The sequence below is a fragment of the Falco rusticolus genome, chromosome 11 (genome assembly GCF_015220075.1).
Source record: "Falco rusticolus isolate bFalRus1 chromosome 11, bFalRus1.pri, whole genome shotgun sequence".
Lineage (NCBI taxonomy): Eukaryota > Metazoa > Chordata > Aves > Falconiformes > Falconidae > Falco > Falco rusticolus.
Genome location: NC_051197.1, coordinates 26,325,014 through 26,347,522, shown reverse-complemented (window position 1 = coordinate 26,347,522; position 22,509 = coordinate 26,325,014). Strand labels below are relative to the sequence as shown.

Genomic DNA, 22,509 nt, shown 5'->3' with positions numbered 1-22,509 from the left:
ATTCTTCCACAGACAACATAAGCAAGGGAAACACTGTAGTGTAGTCCAAATTGATTGCCACTTACTTCTACGACATTTGAGCCCGAGAACTTCCAAAAACGCTCTCAACAAGTTAGGCAAAGAGAACTAGCATCCCTAAACGATCCCAAAAGCAGGCGCTGAACTGCAGATAACTTTAAAAAATGCACAATGTGAGAGCCAGCAGGCAGCCTGCAGTATATGAAGATACACCTGTGAGGATGTGAGCAGCAGAAAGAAGGCCTGCCTGCAGTGCAGCCAGAGGGACTAAGAAGAGAGAAGGCCTCACAAGAAAATCTTGGCCAAAGCAGTGTCAACAGGCCAGCAGCAAAGTAACTCATCAGGAGAACTTAATTCTTTCCTATATAATTATGCAACAGAGGTTACCTGATGAGGAAGAACAGAATTCTTGAGGTTCTTTTACCTAAAATACCCATTTTTCTTTCCCCAGGTACTTGCAGATAACCACAAATAGCTGGGGTTTTCTTGGTTGCTGGGTTTTTTTTGTTGATGTAAATGTTTGGTTTTGTTAGAGACAAAATAAACACTCTACTAAAATGCTTTAATGACTGGAGATATTGGAGGGAAGAAAACAAATGTACAGTTTCAGGGAGTTTTAAGGAAAAGAATGACCAAGTATGAAATCAGTTTGTGAAATTCAGTATTCCTTGAGTCACATCTATAAAAGCTCTGCAATTCACACTTACAGATGTATTTATTTATCCAAATCTATCTTGCTTTGACATCAAGATCTGGAGAACTTACCACTTGCATCAATATTTTGTTTCAACACTTACTCATCTTCCCAATTAAAGCTGCATGGTTTACTTTTAAGCTGAAATTGTTTAGCTTAAATTTCAAGTCATCCATTCTTATTTTGAGTTTCTTGAACAGAGAAAACGTAAGGGCTAAGCACCAGCTATTTTCTTCCCAGGCTGGCATATGAGTGCACATATGCAACCACAGTGTACTGGTCACAGCCCACAATCTTTCTTGATCATCTATTTCTCCCCTTTTTCTGTTACGTTAAGAACCAAACCCTCTCAACACTGAAAGCTTGCTTTTTTTTTTTTTTTTTTACTTCCTTATAACGTGCTTTTACCACCCTTCCTAAAATGTTGATATGATGTACGTAGCACCAAAAGACCACTCTTTATCAAAGAGTAAGATCAGATTTGTTTGATGTGAACTTTTTTTTCTTTCCCCCTCCAGCTCACAGCACCACCTCCCTCACTAGCTTGCAGCAGCTTTCCATTATTTGGGACAAGACTCTTAAGTAACAGCATTGCTACTACCAAGATCCTCCTGTTTGTCGTCTCCAGCTACTGTATCAACTGCAGACTTATATTTGCCTGGAATTCCCCCAGTTTTCCAAGAATAAGAAATTCAAGAGCAGACCACAGCACTGCCAATTTGCCTGGGCTCCAGTTTATTCAGGTTTGCCGGTTTAAAAATACTTACTAGATGTTGCTTAACAGTCACCTTGTTTATTAATGACCCAGAAATTATGATGCAAGTACACACATAAAACCTCCTCCAATACACAGAACTGAAACATTTTTTGTTGGCAGGAATGTAAAAGTGTTCAGTCTTAATCATCTTCATCTACTATATGCAAATCATGATTCCTTTTGTTTTCAAAGTACTTAAATAAATCTTAGCCTTTGGTCCTGTGAACTCTACTTTTTTTTTTTCCTTAGTGGCAAAGAAATAGAATAATTATTATTATTTAAAAAGTTGCACAACTGACTTTGTTCTGTGCATGTGTTCCTTCCTCCAGTGCAGCTGCTTCAAAACAAGGATAGTATCACTCGGAAAACCATGAAATTTTAACAGTAGTAATAGTAATAATAATAAAGCTTTCAGAATTAATCACCACTTCCCAGTTTACTTAGTTAAACAGTTAGGGGAAAATCTAACACTTCATATTGTTATCTGCAAAACACAGCTTTCTACATTATGGTAAAACAAACCTGTGCATTTGTCATAACAGAAGTTATTTGATCGTTAGCTTTCAGTATTAGCTTATCAGTAACCAAACTGGAGAGTCAGTAATCTCAGACTGGTTCCTAGTAGCCACACATATCTCACAAGTCAACACAATTGATTTCCTTTCAAAAAAAAAAAAAAATCAAGACATTATTTACTCATAATAAAGTGATTTTGCTCCTTTTCTTGGAGGGGGCCCAACCCAGACCAAAGAACACGCACCCTGACACACACTCATCCACAGCACCATCGTTTTGCAGAAGCTCTTGCAGCATTTATACCCTCCTTTTAACCACAGCCTATTCAAACTCAGTATCACTAGAGTGCCAAGAGTTTTCAGCGCTGAAGTTGCCACACCACTCCGGATTGTTAATCCTCTCTCCAAATCACTTGTCTTGTGACTGGCTGAATAGAACTCCTGAAATGTAAAGTTTTGTGGAGGTTTCTGGTGGATTGGGGGAGGGCGTCTGCATGTGCGCATGGTTTGTTTGGCGATTTTTTTTTTAAGCAAAGAGGGACAAACTGCTCCTTAGATAAACTCTCCGGGTTTGTTTGGGACTTTTCATGTGTCACTAGCAATATCAACACTTAGGATTTTTTATTTTTTTTCCATATCATTTATTCTCCACTTCTAAAAAGGACAGTATCAAGTGACATCACATAGGTCCTTTCAGCAACCCAATGCCCTGGGTTATTCCATATTTCCACAGTCCTAAACAAACTTTTGAAAGGTGTATCAGTGTTTCCCCAAGACAGACAAAAAAGCAGAGTTTAAACTTTGAGCAATTCAACTGCATTTAAAGAACATACCATGTTTGAGGTCCTTAAATTTGATCTTAGCTTCTCAGATTTCTAATGCTCCTTTTGCTGCTACCAGATCTCATATTTGTGTTTATTTATGAATACAAATCAAAGAGATCTATCTTAATGCAGTTTCTTTTAAAAACAAAGGAAATTCAACCCAGTATGAGGGGTACAAACGAGCAATTAACTATTGCATTTTACTACTCAGTATTTTAATGAAAAAAACTTGGTCATTATTGAAGTTATAATTGAAAACCAGACTCAACTTCTGCGCAAAAATATGCGAATCAGAAGGAACATAAGGCAAGCAGAGCATATCAGTCTAATTACACTAATAAGCACTCAGTCTTATCATCCTTAAGGCAATGTAATAATTTGTGAAAGATCTTGGAACTGCTTTGAAATACTGCAAATCCCAGACTAACGTCCAAGGCCCCTGCATTTCTTAGCTGGCAGTGGTGAATTGCCCAAAAATGCTTGAGCCCTTCCTGCTGAAGTGCAGCTCGAGTGGCTTGGAAATGCATTCTGTAGCCCAAAGTCTTCAAAAGGAGAGAAACAAGGGGCGGGTTTAGGTGGGATGGTTTGGAGGGGTTTAAGCTCTTTTAGATACCCTACAGTTGCTTATATGGTGGTTTTAAATCTTTAGGTGTTAACAACATGGGATTAATGATCAACATTATAGTTCTTCAACACAGGTTTCTGGAAGGGTTTTTTTTTTTCTGTTGTTGTTTGTTTGGGCTTTTATGTTGTTTGTTTTCTTGGGGTTTTTTCCCCAGAAAGTAGCATCACACATTTGTAAACGGCTTTCAAGACTGTCCTCCCCCAAAGCAGTAGCATCACTTAATTCTTAGTGGGACTGCAGGATGGCCACAAGCTCTCATTTTCTGGAAAGCACTGATTTGCCCTCAGTAGAGACTTCAATTCCTTCTGAAAGTGATAGAAGTAGATTCATATTTTGGGGAAGCGCTGCAAAGAAAAGATCTGATGTTTCTATTGTTAGCAACCTAGGTCTTTAGTGTAGCATCTGTCCCAGGAGCTTCCTGAATGTTTTTTTCACAGCAGAGAATCTCTTTCAGTATTGGACATAAACGAGGATTTAATTCTAAAACTTCTCAATGAATATCCTACACAAGGCTTCTCTCTGACAGGTTGACTTAAGTCAAATGAGACAAAAGATCTCTGAAACAATTTACTTAAGGATGCTGCTTTGACTTAATTGTAATCAAACCAGGTATATTCACTTGTAGCCATGTATTGGTAAGCTTGTTTTCTGTTCGTTAATTTTAGGAAGAATCAAGTCTCTCATTCACAAAAATGAAGTTCAACTTCCAAGTGCAAACTCCATTATGAATTGCACAGTGTCATATAGGTCTTCATAACCTTAGTGTTTCTGAATGCCACAATCCCTTCAGCTAACTGTTAATCCATTTAGCTGCAAGTTTCTGTAGGTATTTCTCTTCTTTTGCTCTTAATGTTTCAGTTACATTTCTAAAAGCAACATCTTCAATATCGGGTGAACTAGTGCAGGCAAGTGCAAATACACTAACTGTACAGTATTTTAAAGGAAATATAGAAACATACATATATAACACAGCAAGAAAGGAAACACAAATTACTCCAAGAAACTAATAAAAGCCTAACCTGACCTTGATATTTGCAGAGCCTGGGAAATCAACAAAATGCCGACTCAGGTTCTGAAGTGACCTTGTACAAAGTAAACAGCTCATCCATGTGGTATTTCAAAATTGAAAACTAGAAGTAGAAAAGGGGAACAGCCTTCAACTCTTAGCACTTTTTGCCCACTATGAAACTAAGTCACTTCCTGCATATTTCCCCTCAGAAAAGCCATAAAGACAGACATGTTTGCTGCTTTAATTGCTCCCATTTTCAGACCAGCAGGAACTGGACAGGAACTCTGGGAGCTTCTCTTTAGGCAGACACAGGATGCACTGCTTCAAGGTCCCTGAAGTAACTGTACCAGATTTCATTGACGAGAAACAGCCAGCCCCATCTCCTAGAGGTCTTTATGTTAAAAAAGAAAATAAAGCCTCATTTATAAAGGTAAGGCAGACAGCACATAAAATGAGTACAACACCACACTGAAGAAGTAGAGCATTAGCTTGAGCAGATAGGAAACCAGTCACCCTGGCAAGCAGCAACAGGCACTTCCAAAAGCTGACCCTACGGAACCTACAGGCTTTGCATAAACCTGAATTCCAGCTGCCCCGATTCTGCAGATGAATACAGCCAGGTCAATCTGAGGTCTTCAGCTTTGGCAGAGCAGACTTCCCATAAAAGAGAAAGTTTTCATGGCCTCTTAACAGCTCTCCAGCAGGAAAGACTGCTGATGCACAGCTGGAGTACTAGATGCTAAAGCTCCCGAGAGGAGATCTCACACTTAGTTTAGGCACTAAAAATATTTAGAAGGACAAAGGATGCAAATACCTTCCCGTGCTTTGGGGGGAAAAAAAAAAAAATAGTTCCTTGAAAACTGAGCTGGGAAGACAGCAACGTCCATTTCTCTTCAAATCACAACTGTGACAGCACTGGTCTCAGACTGAACTGGAAGTCAGAAAATCTTTGTGACACTGGAAAGATAATCCAGCAAGAATCAGGAACTGGTCCTCAAGGTCCTAAGAGACTCACTGGAAGAGGAGTATCAAGTATCACATTTCAAGAAGCTCTTATGCCCCCATCCTCTCAGTGCCTCACCAGAAGTTTGCCACTTACTCACACCAGTGCTGCAGTACACAGGGAAGAGCTCACTAGCTCTCTTGAAAGCGCTGTCTGGAAAGGTATAAACCACGCCCAGGCAGAAATTCTCTCTGAAAGGGTAATTTAATTCACAAAGTATTGCAAAGATTGTTGTATGGGTTTTGAATACAACCAGTACAGCTAAAGAAAGCATGGCTCATTAGAGTTGTTTACTTTTTTTCTCCGAGTTTCAAAGGACTACTAAGTGAGAAGGTGAACAGCATCTTATCAAGACTCAAGAATGGACTAGGAGATAAGAAACACTGTCGGTATAAATGACCGAACCTAACTGGTGGAAGGTTAGCAATGCCACGCCACAGGGGACCACGAAGTTTCTTCCCCTCTCTAACTACCCACGTGTATATTCAGGATGCCGGCTGGCAGGCCACAGCTGGCTGGGGAAGGACATTTCTCTGTCCAGCTCTTTCTTGTGACACAAGGAAAACATCTGCATTGACAGCATAACCCAATGCATGTTGGTCAGTCAGGTCAAAGCTCAGATTCCTTAAGCTGCTGTGTGAGTCTCCTCAGCAAATGAAAAATAAAGGAAAAATTGCATGGAGCCATCAGGCCTTCTAGTAAAATGGTGCTTATGAAAAATACATTCACTCCCCTGTTTCTCAATTACGTATTTCTTAAAAAATTCAACTGATCTTTAATGCACAGAATTATCCATACTCCTTGAAAAAACTAAGTTACAATTAACGAATACATACAGGCACTGGAGCATTTAATTAACAGCCTGGAAGGAGAGGAACAGTAGGCAGCGATATCTTTAACAAAATAACATTTACATTATCTAAGAGGAAGCCAGGGAATTTCAGATTTAACCAAGCAAGGTTGCTGGGCAGCACAACAGCAGACAAGGCTTGATGCTCAAACGCCAAGTAAAACACAAAGGCGAACTGACTTGTTGCAAAAAGTTTAGGTTAGGCACTCCTTGAGGAAACACTTCAGCTTCCCTGGAAGAGTTCAGCGGGGACCTCTGCTCAATCACAGCTTTAATCAACAAAATAAACATCACTGACAAGACATTTGACTACAAGGAAGAATAGCTAATGCAAACAGTTGCTGTTGTGTAATACCAGTGGCATAGCCTCAGTCTGGAATACATTTTGCAGTACTGAAGCCACCACCTCTGAATAAAAACACTGAACAGGGATAGAGTTCAGTGTCTGACAGGCCAACAGAGAGAAGAATTTCATAACAGACTTAGAAAGCAATTGCCAGCCACAAAGGGAGAAAGGCAGATGATAAAAAGTGTAATACAACAGTTATTGCAGGGAAGATGCAGCACGCGGTGAGGTATACAAAAGAAAATAGTTGATCATTTATACCGACACACAAGGTATCTCAGAGCAAAGAACTTCAAATTTCTCTGAAAGAGGCAACACCTTTATACAGACAAGAACATCCAAAGCAATAAACAAGAAATACTGAGAGAATGGGATCTCAGTGTGATGTCCAGATCACATCCAAATTCCAGACGCTCTGACAAAGCCATCTCCACAGCTCCCTGCAGGCAATCAGATGAATACAACTGCTGCTTTCAGCTCCAGGGATGGCTTCAGGCGCACAAAGAATTCAATGCGCTACACTGTTTACATCTGCAGAAAGTGCCCCCAGTTGTATGTGCTTTCAGTAAAGGTCTTCCCTACTTAAGTATTACAGTGGTTTCCCCTGAAGCAAGGACTGAAGCCAAGTATTTTTTCCCTTGCAGGAGTCTTCTAAAGAAGTGAGAGGCATCACAGCTCAAAAAAATTGCTTCTTCCCCGGGATCTCACACCATCTTTCTCCTATTCGAAATACAGAACTACAGAGCAGCAAAGCAGCAGCAGCCATTTCCAAACCTCAGGTGTTGAGTTCTGGGGTTTAACAGATCTACTGTATCTTGGGCAATGTCAAATGCCATCCAAGATACCATAAATTTTAAGAGCTTAATATGGAATTTGAACAATTGAAAATGAATCTACAATTGTAGCAAGCAGAGTAAACATCTGTGTTTATTTTAGGCTAATATGGTAGAGAAAAGAGTTTAATTTCATAACCACACTGGGAAGCATGTAGTGGAACTAACGGGCTTTTACAAGGGATTTTACAACCCCCAAATACAAAACTCTGGGCTTTAAGAGACTTATGCACACCCTGATCCATTAAATACTGCCCTAAATCACTCCCCACAGACTACTGGGTAGAGAGGGCAGTCCTGGTCCTGATAGGGCTTCAGAGGCAGTAACACAAACTAACAGAACAAAGTTCCTAAAAATTATTAGTGATGCACCAACAACAGACTGGTTTAATATGGCACTGGTAGGCGGAACGACTGGGGACAACAGCAGGATAAAGAAGCAACCAAAAGGAAATACACATCACCAAACTACTCTCCATTTTTCATTTCTCTTTACCTCTGGAAAATCCAGTGAATCAGGGAAATGCCTAACAAGTTAAAAGATGTGCAAGGCAAAAATGTAACAGTTGGAGCCAACCCTTACAATAAAAGCTTCATTTTCTCAAGCTATCTCAGCAACGCATCTTTAGTAATTATCCTAAGACAAATCACCTCATTCTAAGTACAAGGGAAGGGACAGAAACTGCCAGAAACAAGTCAGATGGAGTTAAAACAACTGTTACCTGTTAGCCTGGTCTTACAGAGCACATCCACTAACCCAGCCGCACCACAGCGGTCTAGTCTATTTTGTTCTAGTGCCAAACGCATGCAAGATGTACTGAAAACTTAAAGACAGCTCCACAAGAGATTATTTGGCACGTCTGACTGCAAAGAGTATTTCCCAACCTGGAAAGCCACCAAAGACACAAGGGAAGAGGCAGCAGCATGGTCTAAATTGGATGTTGTCATTCTGTCATCAGAGCAGTTCAGCTGTTAACACCTCAGGTGTTTTATTACAGCTACCTCCTAACCAAGGCTTGCTGTAAGGACATGGAAAGCAGCACAAAACAAATGGGAAGCTGTGGTAGGTGTTCCAGAATCCATACTGGATAAGGTACTGACTAACGGTGCAACTTCTAATGCCTCTGAAATCCGTCTGCACAACACTGGAATCAAGCACAAGAGAAACAAACAACATCCAGGATAAAGTTTATGTCCAATGTTTCAAATCATTTGTACACTCAAATCTGGAGCTGCCAGCTCTGGAGGCTGCCACGTGCTCCCTGCTCCCTTTGTAGCTGCCAGTTCAAACACGAAGGAAGAAAGAGAATCATAATCCCTCTTGGCCTCCTTCAGAGAGCTGTCTCTTGGAGATACTACTGTAGTGACAGCAAATCACCAGCCAACTTGCCAACTCTGGCGTAGACAGTTCTCCGCCAGTACCAAAGAAGCTACTATGCTTTTTAATAGTCTGGAAAGGCAACAGAAAGTCTACCATTACCACACCACCGGGAAAGATGACTGCTTTTCTCACAGGAGTCTCTGACCTAGCCTCCCTGTGCTAATATAAAGGTAAAGACTGTTCCCTGCACGTCATATATGCACATGCCAACCAGAATCAGAAAAAAGTGCAACCCCGACAGCATTCTCTGGCAATAACCAATACTCTATAGAAAATAGCAAGTATGCATTTTCCATAATTTAGGAGACTGGCACGCTCAGCATTTATGAACCATATAATCTAATGTCAGAGTTGTCTCCTCTATATTTCAAGCATCTATTCCAGCAAGGCAGTACTTTTTTTGAACACTGACTTAACATGACTTGTTACTGTATACTTTGTGATACAGAAGCTGAGGAAAAGTGGTATTTGGCAAAGGAAGTTTTAAAAAACAAAATACCAGAGCGTACGATCTTACATAAAAATGTTAAACATTAGCCTTTTGATGTTTATCCTCCCTTCTTAGCAAAGAAAAGTCACGTCTGCCCAGAGTTTAAGGCTCGGATTTTTAAAGAAAACTAAGGTAGGGAGCAAATATTACTCTAATTAAATAGGAATCGAACCCTTAACTCCCCCCTTTGAAAATTCCTGCCTAAAGCTCTGCAGAAAAAGTAACCCTTGTGCTAGTGTTTAAGAGCATATGACCAAGCTAACAGCTATTTTAATTAAAAAGCACAGCTCTGCTGCCTGAAGAGCTTTTCTGCTCAAGACAAACATTTGCTTCTTAAGCTAGATCCCAATGCTGGAGTTATTTGGTGGAGTCAGCTGTTAGCACACTGTGCTTCCCTTGAGACAAAGGTCGCCTAGATTTTAAAATATACAGTTCACTGGAGCCCCCTTTTCAAGGGAAAACAAAGCCTAAATACAACTGCCATGGGAGTCTCGCCTTCCCAGCCACAGGGGTAGAAATAATGAAAAGAGGCAAGCAGGCCAAGCCTGCAACTGAAGCACTATAACGTAGCTCTTCCAAAACCCACTTGAGTGTGGACACTGTGTCCCTCCCAAACCCAGACACTCATCGCACAACTCTTGATGCAGCGCTTCAGGAGCAAACCGTTCAAAGGACTTAACAGAGGATACGAATCCTAATCTCTGCTGTTCCTGAAAGGTGATTTGGGCCAAACAGAGACTGATGATGATCCTCTGAAACACTGCAAACTTTCCACAGTCAAGTACGAGTCATCCTCAGCCAAGAAAAACAAAAGCATTTACAGCATTTTATACTGTTAATCACTTTAGTACCCAATTTCTCAACTCATCTTTCTTGACTCAAAGCTGCATAGGTTAGATCAACAACATAAACAGGTGCATTTTAAACAAAGCTTTGTTTCTTTATATGAATTGTAGTCTGGAACAACTGAGTAGCCTTTACACTTTCAGATGGTTTCACTGTGTCCTGCAGAAGGACACCCTAACCTTTCACATCAGTGTCCTGCACTGCCATCGCTTCCTCTGCACCCACTCACCCATGAGACTGCTCTGTGAATTTTAATTCCTGATCCCAGGGAGGAAGGCAGTTGAACAGGATTTTTTACTAGATTAGTAAACTAAAGTGGCACACTCCAACAAAAACCAGAGCCAGCTCAGGGGAAGGGGAAGAGTGGCTGGGAGCAGGAAGAGAAGGCAAAGACACCTTCGTCCTCAGACTGCAGAGTGAGCACATCAGGCTGGTCTAACTGCTGCGGAACAGCATAAAGCATCTTCATATGGCACAGGCATTAGCCAGGATTGCTGGCTAATTTTGGCCCAAATCATGCATAAAACACACCAAATTCTCTGGCCTGACACACAGAGAAACAGACTTCAGTCTTTCACAAAAGCATCTCGATTTATTTCCAAGAAAAGATAAGCTTCGTTACACATCTGCAACATTGTGCCTTGAAAGGAACCAGCAAACGCTGGTTCTGAGAAAGGATTTAGCCTGGGACAAGATAAAGTCATCCTTAAACAAACAAACAACAAAAATCAGTTCACATTCAGCAACAGGAAAGATCTGAGGCAGTTTCACCAATACCTATCCAAGATTCTCTTGCCAGTTACAGCCTTATGAGGTTGACAATCACTGTAAGCATATGAAATACGAGAACTTTGAAGGTGACAAAAACATTACTGACAGCAGGAATTTCTTGTCATTGTCTCTGAAAGGCAAGATTTTATCTTTCCGGACAAAACAGCAAAACGAGAAAGAGAAGGCACACACTTCAATGAAGGAGGAGCAGTGAGCTCTGTTTGAGGAACAGGAAATTAGACAAAAACAATGTCTCAAAAGCTGTATTTTAGCAGCAAGCAGAAAAAATATTTTTTAAAAAAATGCATAGTTATGTAGTCCAGCCTACCACCTGTCAGGGAATTACAAGCAGCAGATGGTTACCAAAAGGAATTGGGACAGATTCTGTTTCAGTAAAGGATGCTTCAATATTACTTTACACAAAACTATTCCTCACTGGATGCAGTACAGCTTCTTGATTTTTCTAGCAAGGAATTGGACTGGTTTCTCTCTGCCATGAAGCACAAACTATATTAACAAACAGGCTAGATCATCATCCACAGCACAAAGGTTAAATAAAGACTAAAAAACTGCAAACAGACCAATTTAAACTTCTCCAAGAGTTGACAAGTAAGTATTTGAAGGAAAAGAATGCAGAACTGTTATGAAGACAGCGCATCTACACTGTTAAGTATTTTTAGAAAATTTAACGTTCTTTCACTTTTGGCTGACGTTTACTTACAAACATGCGTATTTGTGCTTGGTTTTTTTGAGGCAGCACACAATGTCCTCTAGCTGCAAGGTCTCACTGGAAGCTTTTCATTTCCTCAAGTGTTCACTCTCACAGTTTGACACTGTTGGGCTATAAGACTTTTTCAGGACAGACTAAAAGATTTGGTTGCTCAGCTCTCTCCACTTACCTTAGAGATGATTTACAATGTTATAAACCATGTTTGTGCAAAGGATGGACCTGCACTTATACAACAACATTTCCTTATTGCTGAGTAACTCAAATTTTATTGCATTTTACTCCTGTCTGCATCAGCTGCCGTTTAGTCTTGATAAAAGTCCTCTCTCTCTTCAAACTATTTTAGCAGTGCTCCATCTACCTTCCCTATTTTGTGCCCCGCCTCGGTATCACCCCTCATGTCTCCAAGCTGGACACGCACAGTCATCCTGCACCTTCTTGGTCTCTAATTGAAGATGCAGAAAAGAGTCGCTGCTGGGATGATCTGCAGCACCACATTAGAACAAGAGGCATTCAGGTAACTCACAAGAAGTTTGTCCACATGGCTGCATTCACTGTGGAGCTGGACAGGATTTTGGGGCATCACAGGACATCACCTACACACATTTATCGGGCAAAAGGAGTATTACAAATGCAATAAATGAATTCTTAAAGGCCAGCTGGCCAAGAGCATGTCACTGCACAGGCTTTCAAGCAAAGCAACACAGAGAAGACACCAGACACAGCCCTCCATTGCCATCATAAGCCTCCAGCGATCAGCAGTTGCGCCGCAGAGGAATGGCTATCGCTAAGGCATCTTGTGGATGCACAGAGCTACTGCCCTACGCGTGTCAAACATATGCCAATACAAACATGCATAGCTACTTCCAAAGTTACACATGTTTTAGTTTGCACACCAGAACTGACACTGTTCAGACACAGTTCAGTTCCCCAAAGGCTCTAATACTCACTGCCCAAACAGCCAAGCTGCTGTTTCCTAAATGGTGAGACCAGTGCTAGTTCCAAACTGACCCTGTTCTTGAAAACCAGAAAGTCAACGGCCTTGAAAAGCCATCAGCTAAAACCACTGATGGGCTGATAACCCTAACTTCACCATAAACAAAGGAAATTCTCAGAAAGCCCACTCCATTAAATTGTTTTAGAAAGCCATGGGAACATAAGGCTTGGGGAGTTCCTCTCTCTTTCCAGGGTTTCACTGAAGGGAAGCATCCTTCATGCACACAAGGGTTTCCTGGACAAACTGTCCACACAGAAGAAAGCTGCCACAAGACTGAGCCACAAAATGGGTCTAACAATTTTTCCAAATGCTAGCCAGTCAGAGCCAGTAAGAGGTTTAGAGAGGGAACCACCACAGCTGCATTGCAAAGAACTTCAGTAGTTAATCAGAAAGAAAATCTACCACAAAACCAAACAGAATCACAGCCTGTTACCACCTAGGTGTCTTCCAGGTGTTCTTGAGTTGCAAAAGTCAATCCCTAGTTGACAGCAGCTATCCACCCAAATCCTGAAAGCCAAGCTAAGGTTACGATGCCCCTACAAAGCAGAATTATCCCTTGTAGATTATATACCGTCACTGTACACATTCATGATCCATCATACCCTCTGTGCTTCAAGAATAGGCCCAAGATTAATTTACGACTGACAAATGCTAGAAGCCATAACAACGTTTATAATTTCTGTGGCATGGAGCAAGATTTTAAGGGTCACTGAAGGGTTGTTGGCTCCATATGGAAGCTCCCTTTTGTATTTTCCTTTGCAGGTTTCACTTTCTGCAGGCTTTAAGGACATCTAGACAGAGAAGCAGTATAGAAGCAAGGGTACTTGCTCATTAAGGGAAGGACTCATTTTCTCCTATTTACACCTAGTTTCAAAAACCTCTGCAAGCAGTGGTGCATTTCACTTTTATGTGGTTTTAACTTCATTTAAGAATACAGAATTTTTTAAAGTTAATGAGGATAAACTGGCAGCCTCATTTACAGTTAATGACAACCAGTTTATCATGAGAACGATGCTCTCTGAGGAAAAAACCTAGAACATGAAACCTCTGGTCTCTAAGTAGTCAAGCTCCTCACAGTGCACTTGTCTGAGCTACCAATCACTATAGATGTTCTGGTTTCAAACACAGTATTTTCTAGATACAGAGAAAAATGTGTGACAGGTTCTTCAGAACCTGAGGAGTTAGTTCAAGCATAGTTCCAAAACAAGTATCCCAATTTACTTTATGAAAGGAAAAATGCAAGTTGAGTCCATACCTCAAGTTTTCCAGTTTTAGGGCTGGTTTTTTACCTATGATTTTGAAAGAAGGGCAAAACTATGCTCAACTGAAAAAGTGTGCCAGCTAAGAATGTCTAGTATGACTCAAAAAAACCTACCCCAAAACCGGAGGTATTTGTTTATTTTTGAGGTACAGAGACATTTTGTGACTAAATATGACACTGAATTTCCTGTGAGCTGCTTCCTTACATCATGTATAACACTTTCTTGAAATTCACACCTTTCCCTCCTACAGACTCAGAGTAAAGCAGACGCATTTATGAAGCAAAAGTAGCTTTACTGGTCAGAGAACTCCAGATAAAAATCAGTCACAGCAGGAAAATAATAGTAGCAAAAACGTAAGCTTCCCATACATACACTTCTCCTCTTCCCTCCCTTTCTCCCACCTATGTTTCCTTTCAGATTTGTTCGTCATCAGCATTACTATTATCTACATGAGGATCATTATCCCAGGTTAAAAATGGTCCCAAATGTACCAGGAAAGCACCACTATATGCACACACCTGTAGTAGCAAAGCAACGTTTTGTACTTTTGAAAAAACACATCTCCTTTTACAAAGTAATCCATACAAGCAGAAATGCAGCTCTGATAGTCACACTGCACTGCAGCTCAAGAATCATGGGACCTGTCTGCCAAACCCAGGTGCACATAAGCCTGTAACAATCTGGTGCAATGGAAAACCGCCCTCCATTGCGGTGGTTTTGATGCAAACAATCTTCTTTCAAGTGTTCCACCGACATCTGCCCCCCAGACTGCAGAACGAGGCACAGATGTTAGCTGCATTCAGCTACACACAATTCCGGTCATACGTTGGGGCAGAGGCAGAAGCCTTGCATTTGTTTTCCGTACTACGTACCTGTCCATTGTGGTGGGCAGCGGCAATTGTATGTGTTCACACCATCCACACATATTCCCCCGTTTTGACAGTTGTGATTTGGGCAGTCGTCAACGTTGTGCCCACAGACGCTTCCCTCGAAACCTGGACAAAGCAGAAACACAGCAGACTGAAACGGACTTCCAGCCTCTTTTGAAGAGAACTCACCCTTCACACAGCTTCCCTTCTCCTTTTTTTCTTAAAAATTTGTCCTGTTAACCTAATCCTGATGAACCTCAATGTAGCATGCTGACCAGAGACTTTGTTGAATACCTTTGCTGATAGCACGCAGGTCAGATTACACAGTTAAAACACTCCTGCCATGGGTCTATGGACAAATAGGTTTCCACAACCACAGCGACAAGGGTATTTTTTAAGTGACTAACAAGCACTGTCATTCAAAGCAAACAAAGTTAAGACCAAGATATTTAGTATATACCATGAGGTAAGCTCGTCACTGCCCACCAAGTAGCAGTTGGAGCATCAGTCAGGACAAGTTTTTCCCACGGCAAAAGTGCCTGGCATTCACTTCATGAGTACCTCAGCATAGCTCATATGCCTTGGCTATGTCAGAGAAAGATCATCTGTGCTTTGAAAATGAGCTTCCAAATTCCTGACTTGGCCCTCAAACGTCAGTCAATCAACAAATCAGCCACCATCCAAGCAATGCTCACACACTAAGCCCTGACTGAAAAGCAGAAAAAAACAGACACCCTTCCGCAGTGAAAATCAAAGCTCCTCATGAACGTGACCAGACTGGCAAAACACCCTTGCTAGATCTCCCTTTCCTTTCAAATAAGGAAGAGCGGGGACATTAGGGAAGGGAGTCGTCAATAATCCATCTTCCCCTCGATTTCACATGCTGATTTACTTCATGCCTCATTAAACAAACCTGCCATTTCTGCTGGATGAGAGCGCTATTTATCAAAGCGCAAGTGGATGCATGTTAACGTGAATGAAGTAAATGATTCCAGAACACACACATTAATTTGAAACGTCAGCTCTGCCTCTTCACTGCTTTGGAATGTAATATTAACATGACACAGTCCTCTCATCCAAAATTATGCTTTAACCCCTCTACTTTTGATGCCCTGTTCCAGACACTTCCATAACATCTGTGTTAAGTCACACAGACCCTTCTAAGCAACATCTGGTCCAACACTGATCACGCTGTGTGGCAGATGAGACAGACTGTAAAGCTCTGACACAGCTTCTCCAGACTGCCACTACTCTCAAGAGACTTGAGATGATTTGTACGCATTCCCACCTCTTGAACTGCTCCAATACTACAGGTAAGAGTTGGAAGCAAAAACGACTATTGCTGCCAAGCTGCATCAAGTGCATTAGTGCCCATCAGCAAGGAAGAACAGACTGAACATTAAAAAAACAAAAATAAAGCAACCAAAAAACCCCCAAAACTGCAATATTACCCTCTCCCTTCAAAGTCCTTCCCACCTTCACCCAATATCCTGCAAATTTCATGGCAGCATGGAAGGTTAAAAAGAAAAGGAAATATAACACTGTTAGTCTGAATCCTATTCATCAGAGCAGTGCCTTCCTGGCAAAAGCTGCTGAGGAACAACTACCAAGGAATACAGTTAGTATCAGATCACCATGTTTAAATCTGCGTAAAGCTACCATGCATGACCAAGGACTCAGCTGTAAAACACACGGGTGTCCTATCAGCTTGCTTTGTAGCTGGAGGAGAATCATCCCGCTGACCACAGACTGCACTCATGCCAGCAACGTGATCAGCGTGGAAATATATCCAGAACCACAAATGCAAGAGGTTTTAAGTTCTTATCCATTCAGCTCAGACAATACGAAGACCTACCCGACTTTCTTGTAAACAAATTCCTGACAGCAGGTATTTATCTAAAACAATCTCACTGTACCATACACAAATTTAAAGCAGCCCAATGATTTTGGGTAATAATAAAGCACGAAAATCACCCCAATACTAAAACCTTACACCAAGCCATTGTACATTTTCACATTTTAACCAGCTATACTACCATCTAAGAGCTGGTCCTCAAGCATGTCATGCAAATGCATAAAACCATTAATCCCATACTAAAAGTTGGAGGATACCACTAGCAACAGTAGAATAGAAACAAAAACAGCTTACAAAAAAAAAGTGATATAGTAGAAGGTTCAAGAGAAACAACACGCAGCCAAGTGTGCTCAGTCAAAATACATCTCCAAGGGAACGGGAATCAGGAATGGTTGAAATGGTGAAGGCAACACTATTTTGAGTGCACAGCTGAAGAAAACATAAGATTCCCTTTTTGGTAACTTCCCAACTCCCAAATTCCCTTTAAATTTGTCTTACTCTGAAAAACAACTTTGGCCTAGTTTCAGAACATCTAAAAGCTGTAAAAAAAGCATGATTTCTGTGTCTTCTTCAAGTCCAACTTACACTGCAACATTGCCATCTGCTTCATCTGTAAGTGAAACTGTCCTGCTGAAGTTCAGCTTTCCTTCTTAAAATCAGCCCTTCAGAGTCATGGTTGTCTGGGCCAATGCACCTAAGTTTGAGCACGATGAGCATGAAGTCACTCTGAGTGACCTGAGCTTTTCTTAAGCTGGGTCCCAGGATCTGATTTTGCAGTTCTATAACCTGACTCTTCCAGAAAGACACAGTTTTCACTGTTTTGATGTACTTGGACACCTGACACTGCTTCCTGTTCCCTCCTGTGCTGGGACTCACATGTTGTCCTTTCTTTTCTTCCTCCAAGAGAACAGTTTGCAACACATATTCTGACTTTTGCTCCGTATCTATCTCCAAGCACGTCAAGCTAAGGAATGAGAACCTCAAGGGGAAAAGTGTTCCCACTGCTAACAGCATGTTATTCCTCCTCTCGTACACAGATACAAGCAGATAGCTTTACTCCTATGTCATCTGAAATCTCCACCCCATTCCAGAGCACTGTATCCAATTGCCTCCAAATCTTAATCCTTAGCCTTATTTCAACCTATAAATTACACCTCAGACTTTCTGCAGGACCAATTAGTTATAGGGACAGGAATCTATACCTGAACAAAAATGTCAAGTTACTGAGATTTAGGGCCTGCTAACAAGAAATTAGAGATCTCCATACAGAGCGCTAAACTGACCTGCATCTTTTTAAAAACAGGTTAGCGTTCTGCATATCAGGTGCCCAACAGCAGCTGCCTGCACACAACTCCGATACCTCAGCTTCTCAAAGCAAACGTGAGATGGGCTACTCCAAATAAGAGAGCCAGCTCACCTGGAACAGAGAGGCACAGACATCATCTGGCACCCCAAGACTGCCACCATGCAGAATCTTGCACCCCACAGGATGCGGCTCATCTCTAAATCCCAGGGTCTTCACCACCACGGGACGTTCAGCGTGCCTGTGAGACCCTATTCATGATGCTCACCGTACGGTGCAGTGACACTGCTACAAACTGGCATGAAGTTACTTCCTCTTCCCAGGAAGTGTTCCAGCTCTCATAAACAGCTTGCTCCAGCCTGACAGATTGTTTCCTGAACAAGCCCTTGGAATTCCCTAGGGTCCTTATCTTAGTTAATGGGTAATTATTTTGATGGATAACAATGAATAATCACTTTCCCAGCTAAGAACTTCCTCTATTGACTTGTTTAACATTCCATGAAAGGTTAGTTGCCAAATGAACTCCTTTTTTGTCAAATATTTATGACTACGAGCTCATTCTTATATTTAAAGCAGTTGTGAATGCTCCAGGTTAAGTCGCTTCCACAGAAGTATTTTTACTATGACTCTGTTATGATTGACCTAACATGCTCACTTGTCTACAATCTTGTTTACACCTAAACCAACAAAAGCCCACAGGAAAAATGATTACACTAGATTTAACTTCTTATTTTCTGTCCCTTTCATACAGATACAATATTGACAGTATATATAACTCTTCACCTACACTTGTCACCAAATGCTGGCAACTTCAAACACATGTGACTTAACCAATTACCTAATGCAAGATTTCGTTGTGTAAATCCATGAGTGAAATGGGAACCTGAGAATCTGAAACAGCAGCTTGACTACATGGCACACAAACTGTACTTGTGCTACCGTAGAAAAAGCTGCCATGACACATAACTCCAGGTTGTAGGTTTCTTCCACATTTTCAAGCTCTCATTCTCATGTATCTGTATTTACAAAACCAGAAATTCACTCAAAAGCCAAGAAGAAAACATCTACAGGAAACAAGAATCCATTTTAGGGCCAATCCAGGAGTAACCTAATTATGTCTAAATTGCTGCTTGGGTACAGTCAGTTACTTCAAAGCACTTTCACATGTCACAAGATGCAAAATCATATAAAAAACCATTCCAGCAGTTCAAGATGTAACTGCCTCCTGTCTCTATGGCCATACCACTGAGCGACGGTATCATCTTAAGGCAGTCCAGAAGGAAGGGCTAGAGCAATTCCATTTATAGTCACAGTATCATCGGCATTGCTCCAGTTCAGAGAGGGAGTCTTAAAGAGGAATTTCTAGTCCATGATCTTGGCATTCTCTTCCAGACGAGCAGGCCTTGTTCACATCTTCCCTGAGCATGACAGGCCTCCGTTTCTCTTCTCTTTCTATTGACCTCTCCTTCTCAGACAGAACCTTTTCTAACACTTCGGAAGTTTCACTCTCCATGCTCCACTAAGGGGTAAGGAAAGGCTGGGCGCCTTGCCTTTATCAAACAGTTTGATGTAAGCATTCTGACCCCTCCAACCTCTCCCTTTTTTTTTTTTTTTCTTTTTACTGTTTTTCAAATGACTAGTTTTAAAAATCAAGCTAGCAAAACAACACGGCCAACTTAAACAAATACAGGAAATAGAGAAGTGAAGGCTCTGAAAGCCGCGTTAACTCATCCCCACTATATGTGTTGTGTAACAAGTCCAAAAAAGCAGCTAATAATCCAAAACTTGTGTGAGCAGTGTAGGTGTATAACTGTTACTACAGTAACCTCATTTTCATTTCCTGACCATAGTTTAGCCAGCCCACATGCTTGTCTAAGGGAAAATGTGCTACTACCCAGTCTCGTACTCCTGTAAGAGAATCACAAAAGCAAACTGTCTTATCAGCTTTACAGGATCAAGTCCTTCAAATTTCATCTTCCTCTCCCCCCCACCACACTGCTTCTGTGTGAGATCTTGAACTGCTTGAAGGGACTGGACAGATCTGACCAAGAAAATTTTGAGTTCCTGATCAAACCTGTTAATTCATAGGTACTTAGTTTACAATTTCATTTCAAAAAATGCAAAGTAGAAAAGCAATAAATTCCCTGAGAGCAACTGTTAGTTAAGATACAGCATTTCCAAAGACCCTTTCAAAGCACTGTTTCTTCAAGCAATGTTAGAAATTGTTGCTTTCACACAAAAATAAAAGTTATACATCCTTCTATTTTAAAATCAGCTTTCCCAAATTCTTCAAAGTCACATGCTTGCTCAGACACCCAAAAAGTTGTTCTGCAGGCACTAGATAACATTGGCAATGTACATTTAAGGTCATCTGAGCCATGCTTCAAGACAAAGGTCTTCAAAAAGACAGCACTTTTCACAAGTTCAGTTCTACATGCTCTTTCTGTACATACCTGTGACTCCAGATGTTCCCCATGAGAATGCAGTCACTGTACATTCATCCTAAACAGTATATGGCAGCTACATCTTTCACACAAATAACAACAGAGAAACACTTAAGGGAAGAGAGTTTACTTTTCTAGATTACCACACACCAAGTGTTCATGTGCCAAACTGCAATACACTTAAGTAGGAAGTCTAGTCAAAAGCATTTCCAAACAATCAGTTTCCCATGGAGTTGAATTACTCAGTAAAAAAATACCAAGCCTCCAAAAAACCCTGATATGCCAAGATGACTATACTACTCTGTGGCCAGTCTGACAAGTGGATGGGGAGGAGCGGGACAGGATGAGACTACCAGGGTCCCAACCAGGTGGCATATGGTCATTTGTAGATGTGTGCCCTGGTGATGGGAGCCCAGCTTGACACACAAAACCAACACGGCCTGTGATCCCTCAATACGCACATCACCCCTGCTGTGGATGAACTCAGGGCAGCTAAGAGCATCAGAACATAAGCAAGCATAATTTATCTGGAGGTATTACAAGACAAAAAGGGTGTGGCGAGTTGGAAACGAACTCTCTTAAAATTTGGAGGAACCAGAGGATAAAAAGGAAGGGAATAGAATGTAGTATGTTTTAGGGACTGAGAAGAGTGGCAAGGAGAAAGACACGCATTCATCTTCATCCAAGCACTGAAGTTAACTGTGGCCTTTACCAGCACAAACCTACATATTTGTAGCGGTTTATGTTCATGGAAGTTCACATTCCAAATCAGCATTAGGAGACACCACCCTAATCTCCTTGAATCTACGTCACAGTTCTTAGATTCTCTGCCTCTAATTGGGTTCTGCAGAAATCTGTCATTTCTAGCCTTCTTCCCTTTTCTTCCTTCCATATTATGAAATCCTGACACTCAGAAACTAATGTCCTAGCAGAGCTTCCTGCCTTGCTGAGATTTCTACCTCTAACCTTACATTACACAAGTATCACACAGAAACTCCAAGAGAAGTTTTTAGAACAACAGACAGGAATGCAATGACAAGACTAGAAAACGAAGCACTTCAAAAAGCAACATCATTTACCTGGCAGACAGTTGCACTCAAAGGTGAAGTCACTTGTTTGATGACAAGTTCCTCCATTCATACAGGGTGATGGGGAACACGGCACATATACGCTCTCACAGCGATGCCCTGTATAGCCCGGCTTGCACTGACATCGGTATGAACCAGGCAAATTGACACAGGTCCCACCATGCTGACAAAGGCCTGGTGTGGCACATTCATTCACATCTATCTCACACCTCTGGCCAGTGTAGCCAGGGAGACAGACACAGGAGAACTTATTTCCAGATACAGTACATGTACTTCCATTGGCACAAGGTTGAGAGGTACAGGCATCAATCCACTGGCAATCCTTTCCTGTAGGATTAAGACAGAGCACTCCGTTAATAGTAAGTTATTTCTATGGAAAAAAAGAGTATTTCCTTCACACTTCCTCAAAATTATTCGTGTACTAAATCTTAAAATTATTACAGGAAAATTTGTATCTGCATTTTACAATATTATATTTAAAACTAAAATCAATTTGTGGTTACAAAGTCATTTTATTTACAGGGTAGTAGCAAGATATGGAATGTTGTAGCTTATAAAAATAGCCTATGACCTGAAATCATACTACACGCTGACAGTCGCTCTTCTTCTACATCCCTTTCAAGAATTAAAGGAGTGAGTTTTCATGCTCCCCCTCAGGCACCCAATTATAGTTTTCCCATTGAAAGATTCTGGTGGCCAAATTTACTTCATTTTTTTCTAAAAGGCAGACGCTGAATTCAAAGTCTACCAGTCGCTCCAGACCAGCTTCTGCACTCAGTTTTCCCACGTGGGCACCCCCACAAGAGCTAAATATCTTTCTGCTTATGTGTAAAGGGTAGAGAGCCTGATTCCCTACCCCCCTTTCCTTTTTTTGGTCATGAAGTCATTTAGACTTCTTCTCATTTCCTGTGCTGGAGCTAGTAAATTTGAGAGCACATTGTGACTGTCCTGGAACATTCCAGGATTAAGTAATTCCCAAAAGAGGGAGTCTGGAGGTACAAA

General features: G+C 41.2%; 1 protein-coding gene across 1 annotated transcript in view; it reads right to left on the bottom strand.

Annotated features, from left to right (window-relative positions):
* NOTCH2 (notch receptor 2) overlaps nucleotides 1-22,509 on the bottom strand; it is a 78,740-nt gene that overhangs the window by 35,923 nt on the left and 20,308 nt on the right. The window contains exons 4-5 of the mRNA XM_037404426.1: nucleotides 21,499-21,834; nucleotides 14,821-14,943 (exon numbers count right to left, since the gene is read on the bottom strand). Coding sequence (XP_037260323.1) covers nucleotides 14,821-14,943; nucleotides 21,499-21,834 — 459 coding nt within the window. The remainder of the gene's footprint in view (nucleotides 1-14,820; nucleotides 14,944-21,498; nucleotides 21,835-22,509) is intronic.